Source organism: Denticeps clupeoides, chromosome 2 (assembly GCF_900700375.1).
Source record: "Denticeps clupeoides chromosome 2, fDenClu1.1, whole genome shotgun sequence".
Taxonomy (NCBI): domain Eukaryota; kingdom Metazoa; phylum Chordata; class Actinopteri; order Clupeiformes; family Denticipitidae; genus Denticeps; species Denticeps clupeoides.
In genome coordinates this window covers 15,171,300-15,191,006 of record NC_041708.1, presented here as the reverse complement: position 1 = coordinate 15,191,006, position 19,707 = coordinate 15,171,300, and the positions used below count along the sequence as shown (strand labels likewise).

Sequence of the window (19,707 nt, the reverse complement as noted above, 5' to 3'; positions counted from 1 at the left end):
GAATATCCCTGTAACTACTGATTGTAAGTTGCTCTGGATAAAAGCGTCTGATAAATGGCATAAATGTAAGCAAAAACATATGTTGTCAAAATTCCAACCTGTTATTTTACATTCTAATTTCTCATTTTTGTTTGATACTGGAAAAGTTTTGTTTCAAATTTTTGGCACAAATCTGATTCCATAGATTGTTTTACCGAAAGCTCACCCTCAGACAGGGCTCCAGAGAATGGCCAATTTGACTGCATGCACAATCAATTTTTTTTATTCTTGGTACCAACGGGAACCAATAGAAGAAAATATAAGGGGAAGAAAATAATGTTTTAACTTATCAAATTGAAGAAATAATAGGAATTGTATGGTAGCTCAGATGATTCACCCAAATGCAAAAGCCACAATGCCGATGCAAAACATTTATTTTTTTGGCAGGAGTTTAATATATATATACGCAACAGACATCACCCTGTTCAATGTGCTGTGTTTTTTTTTTGTTGCATGTTTAATAAAATAACAGGAGTGGGTTTGCCAACACTGTGCAGCTAGCAGCTAGCTAGTGGTTAAAGAAGCAGCCCCATAATCAGAAGGTTGCCGGTTCGAATCCCAAGCCACTGAGGTGCCACTGAACAAAGCACCGTCCCCGCACACTGCTCCCTGGGGGCCTGTGATGGCTGCCCAATGCTCACCAAGGGTGATGGGTTAAATGCAGAGAACACATTACATTGTGTACGCCATGTGCTGTGCTGCAGTGTTTCACAATCACTTCACTTTCAGCTACCATTACACATGCACAGATACACAAAAAGTGTAGGTTTCCACAAAATACATTCATCTAAAACATATTGGTGACATTAAACAGTTTGAGGTACAGGAACAGGGCTGAATAATTCCTCAACTTAATTTCACCTGTTCTTACCATTAAATCTTTTACATAGTAGATTCTTCACTAAACATTGAACTAGATATCATTAAATCTGGGAACAGTGCCATGGAAAGATAGGGCCTTTAGGAACTTTACAGCTTTTGTAGATCTTGGTGTGAATGTGAGCTGGTGTTGAGCTGGACGTTATCATCTCAAAGGTCAACTAAAGGTATGGGGAGAAATTCCCTCTTTGCTGTGTAATGGACACACTTCAGCTTTACAAAGAAATGTAAATATAACAGACAAAATATTGTTCAGGGTTCTCCCCAGCCTTACTCATTAAAATTTATTCAGCGAGACATTCCTCTTTATTTAACACTGGAATAATATTCTAGCACTATGTCCATCTGCTGACTGATTGAATCAGAGATTGATGAGTATGAGGAACTTTCAGAATTTTTCTTTAATCTGAAATGTATTAACCCTTGAATTTAAAGGGAAGGCTATAAGACACAAGATGGACTTCAGTTCGGTGTAGGTGTGCTCAGCTGAGAGGTCTTTGTTGTAGTGCCTGACAGCTGTTAGAAGGAAAGACCCTCTGAATCTCTGTTTCCCACGTCATGCAGGAGCCGGACACTGAAAGAGCAGTTCAGTGCCATTACAGTCTCCTGCATGGAGTGGGAGATGTTGTCCAACAAGGATGACAGCTTAGTCACCACCTCCACTGGGTCCAGAGGGCATCTTAGAACAGAGCTGGCCCTCCAGATCAGCCTGTTCAGTCTCTTCTAGTCCCCAGCAGAGATGCTGCTGTTCCAGCAGACCACATTGTAAAAGATAGTCATAGAAGGTCCTTAGGAGCAGCCCCTGCACTCCAAAAGACCGGAGTCTCTTCAGCAAGTCTGCTCTGCCCTTTTTTGTAGAGAGCATTTGTGTTTACTATGGTTGTAGTTGACACTACAAGGTTGTAGTGTTTGTTGTGGAAGTCAGTTCTCTCTACTCCTTGATGTCCCCATCAGTTATGAGGCTGACTATTGCAGGGTCATCATTTGGTGGAGTTGTAGGTCAGCATTGAATATGGTAAAGAGGAAAAAAGCCAGAACCATCCCCTGCAGGACCACCGTAGGGGTGGGTGTCTGCATCAGGGAGGACAGGATGGGTGGAAAGGCAGATGAATAAAACCTGTTGAAGTAGTTTATTTGCCCATTTTACATCCCCCACCGGCACAGAGGTCTGCTCTTTGTAACCTGAAATGGTTCTAAGGCCTCTCCATACTGACATTGTTCTGCTGAATCTGTTTTTCATTCTCTGCTCTTTCCCATCCCTGATCAGTCTTTTCAGCACCTCCTTGTTTCCTGATTTAAATATTCTTTTCTTCTTGAGGACTGCCTTGATATACCAAGCAGAAGGTAGCATATTTTCAGTATTACTGCACTCTGCATGAACTATAGAAACAAGATTAATCTTCCTTGATAATCTGACCCTTCATGTGCCTCCTGCCGGTAGTGGGTCTACAGTTGGATGATCCCCGGCCAGGCCCCATGGGTGAAGGCCCGACCACCAGGTGCTTGCTCACAGGCCCCAACCCCAGGCCTGGGGTGGGACCCGGGTAGCCCTCCAGGCCGGGTACTCGGACTCTTTGTTTTTGCTAATCTTTCTCCGCCAATAGACAGCATTGCATCTGTGTCATTTTCCCCCCTCAAATTTCACACCACTGCTGTAAAAATTGCATTTTTCATGATTGAAAGTATTTTTCTGCTTGGAAGAACAATGTTTATTATTCACATAAAAATCACATTGTGCTAGCACAGTGTTACTTGCATTAGTTACAAGTTATTAAAGACCATATATTAACAGCCATCACAAGGTCACACTTCAGGCCTTATTTTACTGTACAGTTACACAGCAGTGCTTAATCAAATATTTGATGTAAAGACCTTTATGGGTGGTCAGGGATTCCTCTGCCCTGTTCACATTCAAAACACACTTCAGACATTATTCTTCAGACCTCTTTCCATGCTATGTTGAATTAAATCGCTATAATCAACTTATAAATCAACCTCTCCTCCATGTTGGTTTCATAGCTTCTGCAATACTCAATACAATCACAGTGACAGAGGTCAAAGTTCAACTAATTTTAACTTAGACCGTAGTGTGCACAGCTCTAACTGTCAATTTATTTGGAGTGCATTTCTTTCTTTTTCTGACATTGACTTCAACTCTGCTCTCTGTGGCAGGATACAGCGTGTTGACAGTCGAGCTTCAACATCCGAACAGGCAGGTTCCACATCAGAACCGGCGAGTTGTCCCATTCAGCTAACAATGCCCATGTCACAATTGTTTTTATAATCAGTGGGCACTGAGCGATGACACATATACCAATCCTATGATTCCCACTACACCACTATTATTAAATATATGGACATGGTATTGTATACAATATTAAGATTTAACTAAAATTGTAATCATAAAATAATTAATCACACCTTTTCCTGATATCCTACAGATATCAGGTTGCAGTCAGTGAATGTCAATGAACAAGATCACACTTGCAATTGCAATAGATGACCACCACCTCAAAACCAGTCTGTTGAAATGTTGTGCCTCTGTTGATGGGTCTTGACTTTCCAGCACATCCCAAGGTTATTTAGGTAAGTGGTAGTCTTCACAGTAACATCCACATGAATTTCATATTTAAATCAAAGCATAATTCATTACATTTAATTGATTGACAGTCCTAATAAAAAATACATGTATTTATACACTTCACAACAAATGTTTATTTGAACATTTGTACAGAAATAAATCCTGAGTCCCAGGGATAGATCAGAATAAGCCCAAAGTTATCCCAATCATAGTTACTTAATCAATTTTAAGTTTAAGAAATGGGGCAAAATGTGATCAAATATCAGAATCAGTTTAGTTTTTGAATCAATTTTCAAAATTTGATTCAAGCCATTACCCAGAAAACAAATAAATGGCTTCAAATGAACCTTTCATAACTAATTAAAAACCCCAAACAAGTACAGCAGCAGCCTATAACATGTTATTTAGTAGAAAGAGCTTTATTTAGACTAAGCACATTACATGAAAAGAATGCATGGCCCAATGTTCCAATCATAAAAAAAGTAAACATGAGCAAAACCAGGAACACACATACGGGAAGTGGTTGGGTAGGATCTGTGAACAGGACAGCATGTTTACAGAGTAGTCAAAAACAACTCTGTGGCTCTCTCTCGCAAACACACAAACACACACCCACACACACAAAGATAAAACTTAAGTCCTTTTCAGACTGGCTGAGCTGGGTCATTGCAAGAAGCGCTGGGTTGGGCCAGTCCTGCTGGGGATTGTGGGAGTTTAATACTCACATCATGCAGACAAAAACAGAAGGTAAGGATGAAAAACCAAAGACAGATTAAGAGATGAAAAGGAAGAGAAGCATGTCGCTCTATGCAAGGGATGGGTGGATGGCACAAACAGCGTGTTCAGTTTTAAGTCCAAATGTGGATAACACGCGTGTTGGGGTGGGGGGTTCTCATACATTCCCTCCTTTTGACTTCACGCCCTCCTGTAACACCTATGATGGAGAGAACTTCTTGGCCTGTGCTCGAACTCTCTTTTCATATTCCACTCTGTTCTGGCTGTGGACAGTGACAAAACAGAAAAACACCACGGGTGTGTTAAACTACAATTCACTGCGACATCAGAAATACAAATTGAGTTTTGACCCAGGCTGAACCAGTAGGTTGTGTGTATAATACGTAGTAACAATCAGTAGTTACAGGGACAGTCCCCCTGGAGCCACTGAGGGTTAAGTGTCTTGAAGTTGGAACCTTCTGACTGGTCTTCTGGTTCATAGGCGAGAATTACCCACTAGGATTCGTGCCCCCCCCTCTCAGTCTACTACAATCCCACAGTTACAATTCCAATAGCCAATATACTACATTTTAAAAAGAAATAAATACACAATACAACACAATAAAAATCATAAAGCGCACTCTCTGCAATAAAGGTTGAATATAGCCTGTAGAATCATCTACCAAACTCAGCTAGGGCTACCCAGCATTAATAATTTAGATTTAAAATCAGCAATGAAATCGGAGTTAACACTTCCGGCCTTGTTTCCCATATGTGTTCTTCAGCTTTACTGGCCATTCCCATTGGTGGATAAATGACAGCTTGTTAGTCTAGTCAGACACTGTAGAATCGAGAGGCAGCCCCAGAATGATGGGAATAACATCACAAGGAGACTAAAACACCAGATGGGGAGGGGAAAAGCCTCTTGGCCTGTGCTCCATTCTGACCCATGGCCAGGTGATTAATGATGCGACATTTTGGTGTTAGGAGTATTTTTTTATTTTATTTCTTTTTAAAAGACAGATTTTGTTTGTTTTATTTTTGTAGAGATTCTGCCCATTACAGTTATGTGACATGCATAGATTTGTACGTGTGTAGTGGCTTTAAACTAGTTTTGGTTTTACATGACACATATTGTGGGTCACTTCTCTCATCAAAAAAAAGCATTAATTGTTTTTTGTTATTATTTCAAGTTAAAGAAAATCCCTGGTGATACTGCCTCAACGTTTCCTACTGGTCCTCCCGAGAGGAATGTGGCTGACTGTCCCTGCATGAAATTATTTGAAAAACAGCTGCATAAACCACATCATCCCTTTATAACAATAAAACAGATCCCCCATGATATCTATTTGATATCTGCAGCAAGCTATTTGATTACAATCTTGTGTATTCATTAATAATATTTTAATAAATGCTCAGTAGTCAGGCATTAGTGTTCCAACATTGTGGCTGTATGTTGCCGGTTTGGTTTGTGAGTCAGTAAAGTCATCTGGTTTAAAAAGGTCAGCACAGGACAGTGGAAAAGGGTTTCAACTCTACTTCAATTGACATTTTTTTACTAATATCATGAACTGAGGTGCTACCTGAAAATGCTTTACTCTTAAAACACTTCCGGCTTTGTAAACATGAATCCCCATGATGTGATCCCACATGAATCAGAATACCAGAATGTTTCAGATTCATGCTGTGGAAATAAAATAAATCATTTACTCCTCAGGAAAGCCTCAGATTCATTTAAAACATTTCCATTTCATTTCATTATTACCAGTAGATGGTGTAGGCTTCAGCTTGGGCTGGGTCTTGGATATTGGGTTCATTTAGAAGCTCCTGAATTCCCAAAAGAATCTTGAAGAAACAAAAACACAAACATTGACTCAAAAATGTGGGTTGCAACCAAGCAGCTTGTGAAACTACATTCAAAACCAGGAGATCTGTTGGAATCAATAGTTGAATGTATTTAATTTCTTTCAATTTCTATTGTAATTTCTTTAGCTACTTTCTCCTAGGAATAAAAACACAGGCCACGTCTCTTCTTCTCATTCATTAATTTGACTGTAAATACATGTTCATAAGGCTGATTAGTTCTAAATCAACATTATCAACCTAAAATTACAAAAGTGCATATAAATCCATCCTTCATTAGCATTTCATTTCAGATTTTTCCATTGCCTCATCTTTTATCCATTGCACCACAGCTTAAAAGTAGTCCTGAAATGACAATGTGACAGCAATGTGACCTGTGAAAGGTTGATAAAGGTTGAATATAGCCTGTAGAATCATCTACCCCTTAAGAGATACATTTACTTGTGACTTGCATGTGGGGTAGTAAAATCTAAATGGTGAGGAGCAAACAGAGGTTTAAAGAAAGAGCAGTTAGGAAGACTGTTCTCCCCTCCCATACCTTCCTCAGGCAGAGGGGCAGTGGTTTGCAGAGAGATTTTTTCTAATGCCAATTAGAGTTATCTTTCATTAAAGATCAAAGTTAAGAAGCATTATAAAGTTTGTCGTCATGTTAACTTAGAATAGGCTCTGAATTCACATAGATACTGACAAGCATGCTGAAACTAAACTAAACACATCACAGTCAAGGCCATCACTCAGGAAGATTTTCTGGTTGGGTTCATTAAGTACTTTAAGTGAGTTAATGTGCTGTTGAAGAGAAACTAGGCAGGGGGTGGTAGTAGCCCAGTGGATAAGACTCACGCCTATGAAGGAGAAAAACACTAAGCCTTAGGTTCAAACCCCACTTACTACAATTGTGTCCCTGAGAAAGTCACTTAACCCTGAGTGTCTCCAAGAGGACAATCCCTGTAACTACTGATTGTTAGGAACAATGCACTAGAAGATGGGGTCTGAAATGTAAAAGAAGCGACATTGCTCAAACTCCTTCACATGATTTAGGTATTTTTCCATTGTGTGTTCAGCACTCTTTGGCTCTCAGTGATTATCAGATTTGACACAATAAGAAATGGTTCCCAGACAAGCCTACAATACCTGTTTGATTGTGATAGCTGGTCTCCAGTCTTTGTCCTCTTCTAGGATAGATAAACACACTGTTCCAGAAGGATACACATTTGGATGAAACAACGGTGGTTCAAACTTACCTGCGAAAGATTAAGGCAAATGTGAACTTACAGATTTAGAGTGTCTTGAATTCCCTATAATTTTGATTAAGGAACAGAAAAAAGGGAATGAATTGCTCGCCTCGTTAAAAAAAAAATAAAAATAAAAATAAGTAAATAAAAATTCACAAAGGGTGGCAGCTGGAATGTTGCTTTTAAATATGGGTGTCCATATATACAGTGCCTCTGGAAAGTATTCAAAGTAAATCATTTTTTATTACAACCTAGGATTAAATGGATTACATTCAGAATTTAAATGTGGGCAATGTACACAACACCCCATAATAACAATGTGAAAAAAAGATGTTTACTTGAGCTTTTGGCAAATTTATTACAAAAAATAAACAATCAAATTAATAAGAAAGCGCATGTACTTAAGAATTTGTAGCATTTGCCATGAAGCTCAAAATTGAGCTAAGATGCATCCTGTTTCTCCTGATCATACTTGAGATTATCCTTTGCACCCTGTTTCTGCATCTTGAACGGACATTATTTGGAAAAGCACACACCTGTCTATATAAGGTCCCACAGTTGACAGTCCATGTCAGAGCACAAACAAAGAACCTGATGGTCACTCTGTCAGAGCTCCAGTAGTCCTCTTTGGACAGAGGAGAACCTTCTAGATCTGGGGTCTACAACCTTTCATCAAACATGAGCTAATTTACCAAATGAAAGTGTTAAAGAGCTACTTATGCTCAAAAAAAAAAAATTTGATGAGGTGTGAATGTCACATCACAGAAACCAGACACCTCTCATCCCCAGGCCAATACAATCCTTACAGCAAAGCATGGTGGTGGCAGAATCATGCTGTGGGGATGTTTATTAGCTTCAGGAACTGGGAGACTAGTCAGAATTGCAGGAAAAAAAAAAATGACCGGATGAAACTGGAGACATCCTATATGAAAAAACGCTCCAGAGAGCTCAAACTCAGACTGGGGTGACATCTTTCAGCAGGACAATGATCTTAAGTACACAAGATATCAAAGTGTCCTTCAGTGGCCCAGCCAGAGCCCAAACTTGTATCCAATTGCTGCCAAAAGGTGCATCGATAAAAGTATTGAGCAAAGACTGAATACTTACGTACATGTCTTTAAAAATATAAATATAAAATATGAAATCCATTTTGGAATAAGGCTGTAAAATAAAATGTGGAAAAAGTGACATACTGTGAATACTTTCTGAAAACACTGTAGATCATATACAAAAGTATTGGACAACCAATCACATGTAAAAGACGCCAAATTCTCAAAATGTTTCAGGAGCTCATGGTCAAACTGTGAATGTGGTTTGTTGCTGCTCTTCCCAATAATACCAAATCACCTTGTGGTGTCAATACTTGTATATTTAAATCATACTAGAAGTTAGATTTTGTAACAGTATCAACACCAACAGAGGAGTATTAGCCTTCTCTACCCCCAGTTAATTATCTTTGTGTGCTACGGTGTGTCATTGGACAGCAATAAATTATCCTTATAATGTCTATGGCTACAAAGAATAACAACATTGATGTTAGAGCTAGGCAGTAAATGCCTGAGAAGTGTGATGAAATCCCAGATGGCATCTGTGAAAATAAAAGGAAAATATGGTCCAGTCAACAGAAGCACAGAAACAAAATATGATTGTAGCTGAAGAAAAAAAAAAAAGGTGTCAGAAGTTTTATATCTTGCATTTACATTATATCATTTATTTAATAGCCAATTGTTTTGAATAAACTTTAGGTGTTGTAGTGACCTTTAGTCTATGGCTATTAATCAATTTCTGCTTACTTTTGAGAATCATAATTGCCAACTCCTTTCTTGGTATAGCTGTAGAATCTCAATAAACGGGCATGTAAGTGACTACATAAAAGCATGGATTAATTACCGAACAGGCTTACCAGGCCCAGGGTCTCAAGAGCTCTGGTGTTCTGCACAAAAATGCTACTATACATATAGGCTTATATATGGGTTTGTTAATCTAAATGTTTCCACAAAATACATCAGAAATTATCAGGAGCATACCCACAGATCCTGCTTGACAATTATGATCAGAGTAATACATAGGTTCTTTATACTTTACGTTATAAGAGGAAGACATCAGCAATTCACGTTTCTATAGAATTCGAGTTTATAAAACTAAGAGACCTGATAAGGCCTAACTTGTCAGAAAAACAACTCGCTTGGAAATTAAGGGCTAGGCGAAGAATTTTTTTTTAATTATTTTGTGCAGTGTGTGTACATGTGCGTGTGTAAGTGTTAGATTCATCTGAAATACTTTTTGAACATGTGTTCAACTGCTTCTTAAAGGTGGTAGTAGTCTTGGCTAGTCGAATGGAGGAGGGCAAGTTGTTCCACCAGCCAGGGACAACAAAGGAAAACAGAGTTGATTGGGATCGGAGACACCGTGAAGAGGGAATTTTAAGTCTCATTTCATTTGCAGATCTGAGAGGGCAGGAGTGTGGCTAGCTAGTAGTGTGATGATATAAGTGTATTGATTTATAAAGCTGTCCCCACAGGAAAAAGTTCAGGCCCAGAGTTAAGCTTTTCAGGGTTGTCAGAAATTTAAAAATAATTAAAAATAATTTGGAAAAAAAAAAAAAAAAAAAAAAAAACTCAAATTGCACAAATTTCATGACATATGATCATGAATATTTGGATTAGAGTAATGGAAAAAAAAAGTCTATTCTTTTGTAAAAATGTTTACCCTGCACAGTGTAACCCCTAGATGCAGTGTGTAACAAGATGTGCTGCCTCGAGACTGACAGATGTGAAAGAGTGGGTTTATCTTTCGCCAATTTCTTTCATAAAGTGAAGTGTGGATGAGAAATAATAAATGACCGGTCATGCTCAGCAACGAAGGATGAATTTTTAAATTATACACGCAATTGGTCAAATTAAGATTTCGTTGAAAAGACCCAACATTTAATAAATCTAATTTACAACTTGTGAAACAGTGTTTGCTGACCGGTCATTTACAGTGCGAGCTCGACCAGACCCTGACTACAATGATGGAAATTGAGTCTGAACCCAAGATTTACAGCTCTAACTGCTGCTTTATGACTAATTCAGGATTCAACTTTTTCCTGCTAGTTCTATATAGCAGCTTCTATAGCTTTTCTTTGCTTCATGCTTAAGTGCAGAAGCATGATCCTGGTTACCAGGTCCGGAGTGGTTCGGACAATAGCAAATTGCATTGTGTCCAGGGTGGAGAGCAGCAGGGTCTTCATATGTTTCATCATGGGTGTAAGTGCAACAAAACTGTAGTTATTGAGACAAGATACAAAGATTTCTTAGGCCCAGGCATGATGGTGGTGCCCTTGAGACACTTTGGAACAACGGCAGTGCTCAGTGAGGTGTTGATGTTGGCAAGACGCTGATCTGCCAGCAGGTCTGCACATTCTCTGAGCAGTCCTTCCAGGGATGTTTGGTGCAGCAGACAAGACTTTCTCACATCCGGCATGGTTTGACACAGAACCTGATCACTGGAAGGACTATCACATTGTTCTGTGTGTTGAATCGTGCATAGAAGATATTCAGTGGATGCGCTGGGAGTATGGAGGGGTGGCAGTCAGAGTCAGAGGTCCTGTAGTTTGTGACTGCCTAGATGCCCTGCCACATGCGCAGTGGGTCACCTACAGCCACTCCCAGAACAGAGAGACAGTTTGGCCCTCGCCGATCTTAGGGTCACCTTGTCACCCTTCTTAAAAGTGCCGTCTCAATCGTTGAGCAGTACTTCTGCAGTCATCCACAGTTTCTTGTTGGATCTTGTGGTGATTGATTACGTTATAGTCTTAAACTCTGTGTATTTGCAGATATAGCTGTAGAAGTTGATTGTGTTGACGCCATTGGTTACAGCCTCCCTGTACATTTGCCAGTCAGTGAATCAAAACAGCGTTGAAGAGCACCTGCTTCAGAACCAGTTTTGTGCGTTTTTCCCTCTCGTTGCAAAGTCCACATTGATGGAATTTAGGAAGAACTCAAAATTGATGTAAACACATAAGCCGCCACTGTAGGTCTTAACGCACAGCACTGCAATCCTGTCGGCACAAAATGCAGTTTGTCTGGAATTCTGACGGGGACCATGTCTACATAAAAACAAAGACGCAGCAGTCACTATATTCCCGCTGAAGGTTGATGTAGTCTAGTTTATTGTACAGGGAACACACTACTTGGTTCAGCTGTGATTTACATAACTTTTAAAAGGAGACAGATGGCTGTGGAGGTGCAGGAATATGTAATCATGCAGTATCACGTGACATGGTTCACCACGTAAAGCTAGCAAAGATTCTATAGACATGTTCTAGCTTTAAACTTTGAATTTGTAAAATGTAGAAAAGAGTTTCTCGCACAGGAATGTACTTTGTTATATATTCAGGTGTCAGTTTTCCAACTCTCTTTTTTTAATGACTATTTTATTTATTTAAGTTGCTTAACATGTGTATATCAGACAAAAAAAAAAAAAACCCTAGAGTCTTGCGCATTTTTAAAACATCCCGTCATTCATTTGATTAACTTGTTTGTAAATTTGAATAAAGTTTAATTACATTTATCATTAGCAATTTCATTCATTTTTTTACACTGAGGTACCCAGGAGCAAAATACCAAACAAGCTAGTCCCTGGGTTATAGTTTTTATTGCTTTTATGTATTTAGTATAAGAACTTTATTCTTTGTGTAAAACTGAACTGGTGCCTTTACTTATGGTTAAGCCAGTAATGTTAAAATAAAGCACAACTGATTTGTTTGATGTGTAAAGAAAACTGGTTTTACAGGTGCTAGACAGATGTAAATTTGGCTTTGCCGAGTTCTGCAGTTCGACTGTGGTCTACAAGCAATCAGGAGGGTCAAGTCTGTGGTTTGCAAGAGGCACTAGACTGATTGGAGATTAGTTTCAGGATAGGATTCTGAATTATGTTGATCTCTAAAATCTGCATAATTTACAAAAGGGAAAGATTTTGGGTTATTTATAAAAGGAGCCATTAAAGGAACAGAGACTAATCCTATCAAATACTTTCGAACATTTTCTATTTTTCTTCCTTCTGCTAATTCAGGATTCAAACTGGCAACGTTCTGATAACTGGTCAATTTCCTTACACGCTACGCAAACTACTATGCTACTTAGGAAGAATGAGGACATGACTACCACCTGTTTTGGGAATACAGATACAGCTCAAACCACTGCCCATGCATTGCAATAGAGATGATCAGAAGATTCAGGACTTTTTTTTTTTTTTTTGGGCTTGGCCTTGCCTGTTCCATAAAATAAGATGCTTGACAAATTTCTCCTTTTGCATTACATAACCCATTAATGTCATTACTCATGAAAACATATGTTTGGTTGTTAAAGGAGATGAGTCTTTTCACATCTTCAAATACAATAAGTATATTGAGGTAATGACAAATATACCAGAATAAGGTTATTTTTGGCCATAAACAAGTGGGTAGGTCATGGGCAGGGCTGCAACGATGTATGATTAAGAAATAATGATTAAGTTTGGTATAACGCATACAATGGCCTCTCTCTCAGAATACGAACACATACAAGACAAAGGTGTCAAAGGTGGCATTTACTTCCAAAAAATCTTTCACACATAATGACTCACACTTTGGAGGTGATGAGGGGTAGTCATCTTTAAAAAGCATCCTAAGTTTAAACAGGCCTCCCTCCCATGGTGTCTGCCGGGAAAAAACAATTAGTTGTGTATATAAGAGGACATGAAACTTTCACGTTAAGGACAGAGAGAGTCACTGGGTTTATGATGCACTCACCCCCTTCTTCCCTGGAATGGCACATTCCCAATTCATTAAGTTCATTGTCCCGTCTGGGTTTTTTGTCGGCACGGCAACAAATCCCTGAAAAGCAGGTGAAAACGGGTCATATTTTCTGTGTTTAAAATATATTTACCATGTGTTGTAATTTAAGGGTCTTCACTTACAAATGGGTGGTCCTTCCTCCAGGCTTTACGCTCCTGTGCTAAGCGACTCAGAGCAATCCCAGACATGGTCGCTGAAGCGGGAAAAGAAATGTCAATTGCACTGTTGGAGCTCCAGCTACAAATATTCGGAACGGTTCATCGTATTTTCCATTCAGCCCAGAATCTCGCAGTCACTCCAAATATCAGTACTGATTAACAGTTAGAGAGCGAGCTGGATTCACCCCGAACATCGTGGCTAATTAAAAACTCCGGGTGACTGGTGTTTATCCATGACGGCTAGTACAAAGAACGACAAAGGCTTCCCTGCCCGAAGCAGAGCCCGGGAGTCTGACTCCAGCCAAGACTGACAACAAGCCCCAGACCGTGTCGCGCCCACGAACACTCACCGTCTCGTGCTTTTGACACCTTTACAATACAAGCGATACTCGGCTGAGAACAAACCAATGAAGTTTCCCTCTCGAAGAGAACAGTCTAAGTAGGACCTTATAGTAGTGCCTTACAAGCGCCTGACATAAACGCTACGCGTTTAATATTTTGGTTATGCTTGATTCAGTTTTACTTAAGAAAGCTCTTTTATATACACGTTTGCCCTGACTACACGCATGAAATGATCGATCATGGTAAATAACGAGAAACGTTAAATGATTCGCATTTTTACCAGCAGGCATTGTGCTGGACGACTGTAGTGCTGAAGGGGCCAGAATCTCAAGGCTTGTGTGCATTAGAGCTGTAATACTCGAACGGTTATTAGGATCCGGCTTCCCCCGAGTCACTCAGTAAACTGATGCGTGAGTCACTTGAGTCAGTATTGTCAAATCGACAACTGTGTATAATCTTTTAAAAGAAAGTAAAATGCCTTGTGATGAGAATTAATCACTTTCAAATGAAACCCGCTCGTCTGAGCGATTCAGATTCGGCTGCATGTTTTCGTCTATGCAGGAATTGTGAGCGATTTAGATTCAGATGGTGCAAAGATACTGTAAATTACGCAACTTTTAATTGATGTTCTAATGATCATAAGATGCATTTATGTGATGGAATGTAGACAAGGTATAGCTAGGACTCAAAGGATTCGGTTCAATGGAGACCTCAGATTCGTGACTCATAAGTTATTTAATTGATCCGGATCTGCACTAGTGTGCATGTGTGAATCCACGGATGTAAAATATGAACTGTTCTACCCATAACCCGTCGATTAAATAAAATAACGTGATGAGAGATAATTAGATCATTTTTACCGATGTAATAACTATGCTAATGAAGCATTGACATTCACCACAGCGTATGGCCATACACGCTACCCGATTTGGACAGGTTACGGGAAATTCAGTTTCCCCATGTTCCCCCTGGCGCGCGCTGATTTCAAATCACGACGTCACACGCTACTGCAACGTTGGGCGGGTTCTTTTTATTTAGACATTTACATTTACAGCATTTATCAGACACCCTTATCCAGAACGACCTACAATCAGTAGTTACAGGGACAGTCACCACTTGGAGCAACTTAGGGTTTAGTGTCTTGCTCAGGGACACAATGGTAGTAAGTGGGATTTGAACCTGGGTCTTCTGGTTCATAGGCGAGTGTGTTACCCCTAGGCTACTACCACCCTGTTTGATATGGGGAAGCTGAATTTCCCGTAACACCTGAAACCCGATTCGAGCAGAAAGAGAATCAAAAAGAAGCCCTTCTCAAATGTCTCAAATTAAATGCGGTTCTGGATGATGATGATTTTCCTTTGGTATTGTTGAGGATATGCATTATTTTTGAGAGAATATTAGGGACAAAATGATCCTATTGGCATTTTGTCAAGTAAGATAGTAGAAACAAAGATTAATGTTGTCTTTGTGTTTAGAGTTTATTTCTATTCACTAAAAAGATCTATTTGACCTATTTAATTTTAGATTCCAAATACCAGTGCAGAGATTTTTTTGACTGTTTATGTTGATTTATGCTTTTGTTGTTTAAAGTTATTAAATATAAATAAAGATATATTCAGTGGATTGTTGTGGGTGTCTGTGGTGAACAACTTTAAAGGAATAAAACCGTTGACGAGCAGGCTGAAATCCAAATTTTATTATAGTTCAGTCTGTTGGATGTGTAAGTACACAGTTTTGAATATTGAATATTTACAACATATATATATATATATACTGTATATATGATATATATACAGTATGTGTGTGTGTGTATATAATAAAACAGTAATGAGTAATCTTAATGAGTTTTCATAATGCATTCACAGAATGAAAGCACCTCAGCACCCGTATATGCTTGATGACATCATCGCCTTGTCTTAAATTCAGAGATGCATATTTTTCATTGTACCAGGAATAACAGTTTTATTGCTTGTATATACACAATATAAATCCCCTGGTTACATATATGATGTTTATTCACAAATAATATTCTAATTAATAATAACAATGTTGATATTTGTCATAAATGAAAAAATAAATATATATATAATTTGTTTTACATAGAAAAGATGTTCACAACCACCTCATTTTGACTAGAATTACAATATTCATTAATAATGTCAATTTCTTGCACCTGTATTAGACATCACCATGACGTCCAAAAAAGTTACAAGGTCCGAGTTTGACTGCATATTGACATCCAAGTGGGGTCATAGTTAGATTTTCAAAATAGCAGACATAGTTTGCACGTCGTATAAAAGTCCAGAATTGGTCTTGGATAGAGGGATGCAATATAGACATGATCTTCATGTCCAAAAGATGTCTAATGTTTAGTGGGATGAAACTGTTTTCAGCCTCACTGAAAACAAATATAGCTTCAAGATAAAAATGCAAACATATATAGCTGGTTATTAGCATCCAAGGAGCATTGCAGCAGTCAAAAGCAAATACATCAGAAGAGATTCAGCAGTTTTTATTTTTTAGCTATAAATGTTCTTAACATATCACCGCTAGCATCCCGAATGTTCATATTTGGGAATGGTGCTGTCACTCAAATACCTGCTGGCCAATGTGGCGAAGCCCCGCCCTCACAGGTGAATTGTGCCAAAAGACCAACCGTATTCTCAGGCAACGTAAAGGTAAAATGGGGCGGAATGACTGAAAACCTAGCAGTGAAACTGTAAAAATGAGCAGCGTAACTGCGCATTTTGTCCAAATTCCAGTCTCTTATTTTACGCTTAATCATTGTATTTTTGTTTGATATTGGGAAAGTTTTGTTTCAAAATTTTGGCACAAATCTGATTCCATAGCCTGTCAGCCCATGTGACAGCACTACAGTGACACAGAGAGGACAGATGACGTGCATTGCGGTTCGCATTTCCTGGCTGGCATTGACTTCAGGCATTCTTAAGCACCAGATTTTTTCAGTGTGTGGTGTTTGAATGAGTGCAGGCAACAGGCATCAGAACCCAAACCGGCCCGGCCCAAGACCCGACCCGACAAGTATAGTTTTTTTAAAAGTAGTTTCTTACAAAGAATTGTTTGTTACAAAAATAGCAGAAATATTCAAAAGTAATGGTATGCTATAACAACAACTGTTGGGACAAGAGATGGACACTTCTCATGCATGGGCGTACATTTAATTTAACAGTAGGGACAGATATTAAATATCTCTTGAGCAATTTTTGAAGGGGACACAAATAATACAGTCAAATTGTACATATAAAGACATCTCCGCACAGTGAAAAAACATTGTTTCTATCATTATTATTGTTGCATGGAGATCATTATGGAGTCATTATGTTTATATAAATCGTTTTTTCAGGTTCAATGACAAAGCAGATTTTTCTTCAAAACTATTTATTGCATTGTTTGTTATGTTGTTTGCACTCAATCCATTAACATACAATGAAAAATGGACACTAAACAAAAGTACCAAATGTGTTTTTCCTGGTATCACTGGCCCCAACAAATTCTTGGCATATGTGTATGATTAGGTTGTCGAGCTTCTCTTTGTGCACATTACAGACTAACAGACTGTTAAGTCTGACTTGGCCCATAGTAGCCCTTAGACACGTCTTTAATCTCTGCAATGCACTGAAGCTCCACAAGGACACTGGAACCACCAACAAGGTGCTACTGAGGTTCCACTGAGCAAAGCACTTTCCCCAGACACTGCATCTACTGCTGACCAAAGGTGATGGGTTAAAAGCAGAGAACACATTTCGTTGTGTACACTGTGTGCTGTGCAGCAGTGTATACAATCACTTCACTTTCAACTTGGTCAAACAACGCACCTTAGGACCTCTGGTGAAAGAGAGTACCCCTGTCCAACTCAGGGTACTTATCTACTGAATCAGTTAAGAATCCAATCTTTTGCAGTGAAATGTTTAGTTGTTTGAGTTTAAGTTGAATATTTTCAGAACAAAAGCAGAAGCAAGTGTAAGACCCTGCAATCTTACCTTTACTGAAGTGCTCAAAAAACACTGGCAGTTGAAGTAGACTGACAAGGACATGCTTATAATGCCCTAGCACATCTATTATAGCACAGTCCACCTGGTTGGACATAGACGTTTGAGTGCAGTGATGAGTAACTAGGTTTTCAAACACACTCTTAAAATTCCTGGACTGGTTGAAAATGATGGACCCAAGAAAAGTAGTAACAGATCATTGAGGAGACTGAGCAGCCAGCCTGTGTGATTAAATTGACACAATGTGCCCCATAATGCACATAGAGAGTTAATGGCTGCTGCTCCCTCACTACTACTTGTGCATCACTGTACTTTCCTGCCATGTGGGAGGCACCATCATAACTTTGCACATGTAAAGCAAACATTGGCAGATTAAGCCTCGGCAACACATCAGTAACCATTTTGGCAATGCCTCTGCCTGTTGTCCCTGATAAACTGTACAACCCAATAAACTTGTGTGGCATTAGGTCATGGTCCACATAGCGTAGACAGACACTTTCCTTCTCAATATCAGAAACTATTACAGAAAACTGAACAAGGTTTGGAGACCTAATCTCACTTACAATTGCTTAGAATATTGTATTGTCCACTATTCTGCGATTTAGGGCTTACATATGCAGTGGCACGATCTGTTAACAATTTCATTAAAACTTAATCATTCTGGATCATGCCATATGTTTTATAAGATGTCACAGATTCCCACTTTCTTCAGTATGGCAATTTCCTCAAGCAATGTCTTGCCATCTTCTGCTGTATACGCCATGCACTAGATAACAGGGCTCTGGGTTTGTCTGATGTGCAGTGACAGTCACATAATGTTGGTGGGCTTGAGAGTTCTGGTGGTCTGTTAAATTTTCAATGGCTTTATTCCAATTTGTAAAGCCTGTACCAACGAAAGCAGCATCATGTCTATGACCTAAAGAGGACTGGTTTGAAACACCTTTGCTGCAGTAAAAACATAAGACTCTTTTGACTGATGTAAAGTCTTGATACCATTTCTCTTGAAATGTCAATGACTTATTTGAAAGCATTTGTTTTTCGATACACTGGGGGGTTGATATGGCATAGTGTATCTTCCCCTACTCTCATTGTCTGAATCAGAAAAATTCTGGAGAAAATGTTTTCCATACTCATAATAATGAACTTGTTTACATTACACTTGTTAAATTTATAGGTCATGCTGTAAATTGGTGAGCCTGTGATGTTCATCTGCGGAACAGCCACAACTCGAAAACATTAAAGAAAAATTCCATCTTTATTTCTTCAATAAAAGCACAACACACTTGCCTGACACTGTACATCTGATTAACCCTGCTTTACCTACCTCTCAATAATTTCTGTCTCTTTTGCCCTTGATTGATATTGTGATATCAGTATTTTCATAAACACCCATTCTTAAAGCCAAATTGCCTTAATATGTGAACTTTTTGTACTTACCTAATGTTTAGGCGCACTGAAAATAATCTTATGTCCATTTTCCTTTTCTCTGTCATTTTATCTATTCTATGACACTGCAAGGCATGGCAATACAAGTTTATTTATACTGTAGCATTCATACATGGTAATTCAAAATGTTTCACATAAAAAAGTAAAACTATTAACACAACAATATAAAACTTAAAAACAGAATAGAAATTGATTACAAAACAATTACAGTACAGTACAATAAGACAATGCATGGGAAATGGCTTTGGCCTGATAGTTGGGAGTGTACCATGCAACAAGCTATTGTAAACAAGCTAACCTTAACTAGTAATATTTTAATCGCTAATATAGCATATTCATGGAAAATTACATTGCAAATTAATCAGCATTTTTGCTGCAACTAATTTATGAATGAGTCAGCACCAACTACATTAAAGAGAATCGCTGTATTTAAAGTGAATAAAATACCCCCCTTACTGGAGTTCATCACTAATTGAGCCGCAGCCATCACTAATTGAGCCGCAGCCACACACCTGACTCGTGTGTGTAGAGTCGGTGAGCCGAACCACTGAGAGGAAGAGGAGGGGGAACTCAGCTGTTTATTAGAGCATTTTTTGTGTTTTTTTCTACTTACACGATTATTTTA

The 19,707-nt window shown here is 38.8% G+C and overlaps 1 protein-coding gene across 2 annotated transcripts; it reads right to left on the bottom strand.

Moving 5' to 3' along the window:
* Nucleotides 1–3,609: 3,609 nt before the first annotated feature.
* On the bottom strand, nucleotides 3,610–13,742 carry LOC114782898 (SUMO-conjugating enzyme UBC9-B-like). 2 transcript variants are annotated; one of them, XM_028968564.1, is made up of 8 exons: nucleotides 13,635–13,742; nucleotides 13,249–13,319; nucleotides 13,082–13,165; nucleotides 12,916–12,988; nucleotides 7,208–7,317; nucleotides 5,979–6,058; nucleotides 5,797–5,897; nucleotides 3,610–4,497 (listed from the first exon to the last, which is right to left on the bottom strand). In XM_028968564.1, the coding sequence occupies exons 2-8, from the start codon at nucleotides 13,312–13,314 to the stop codon at nucleotides 4,415–4,417; spliced, it is 597 nt and encodes a 198-aa protein (XP_028824397.1). In that variant the 5' UTR covers nucleotides 13,315–13,319; nucleotides 13,635–13,742; the 3' UTR covers nucleotides 3,610–4,414. The 2 variants fall into 2 exon arrangements, with proteins under 2 accessions (XP_028824397.1, XP_028824398.1); XM_028968565.1 differs by lacking the exon at nucleotides 5,797–5,897.
* Nucleotides 13,743–19,707: the final 5,965 nt, after the last annotated feature.

Excerpts from the sequence above, each read along its gene's own strand:
- LOC114782898 (XM_028968564.1), bottom strand. The coding sequence starts at position 13,314 with ATGTCTGGGATTGCTCTGAGTCGCTTAGCACAGGAGCGTAAAGCCTGG. Across the intron at positions 7,318-12,915 it reads CCCCTCATCACCTCCAAAGT|GTAAGTTTGAACCACCGTTG; the intron begins GTGAGTCATTAT and ends AATCTTTCGCAG. Across the intron at positions 6,059-7,207 it reads CAGCTATCACAATCAAACAG|ATTCTTTTGGGAATTCAGGA; the intron begins GTATTGTAGGCT and ends TGTTTCTTCAAG.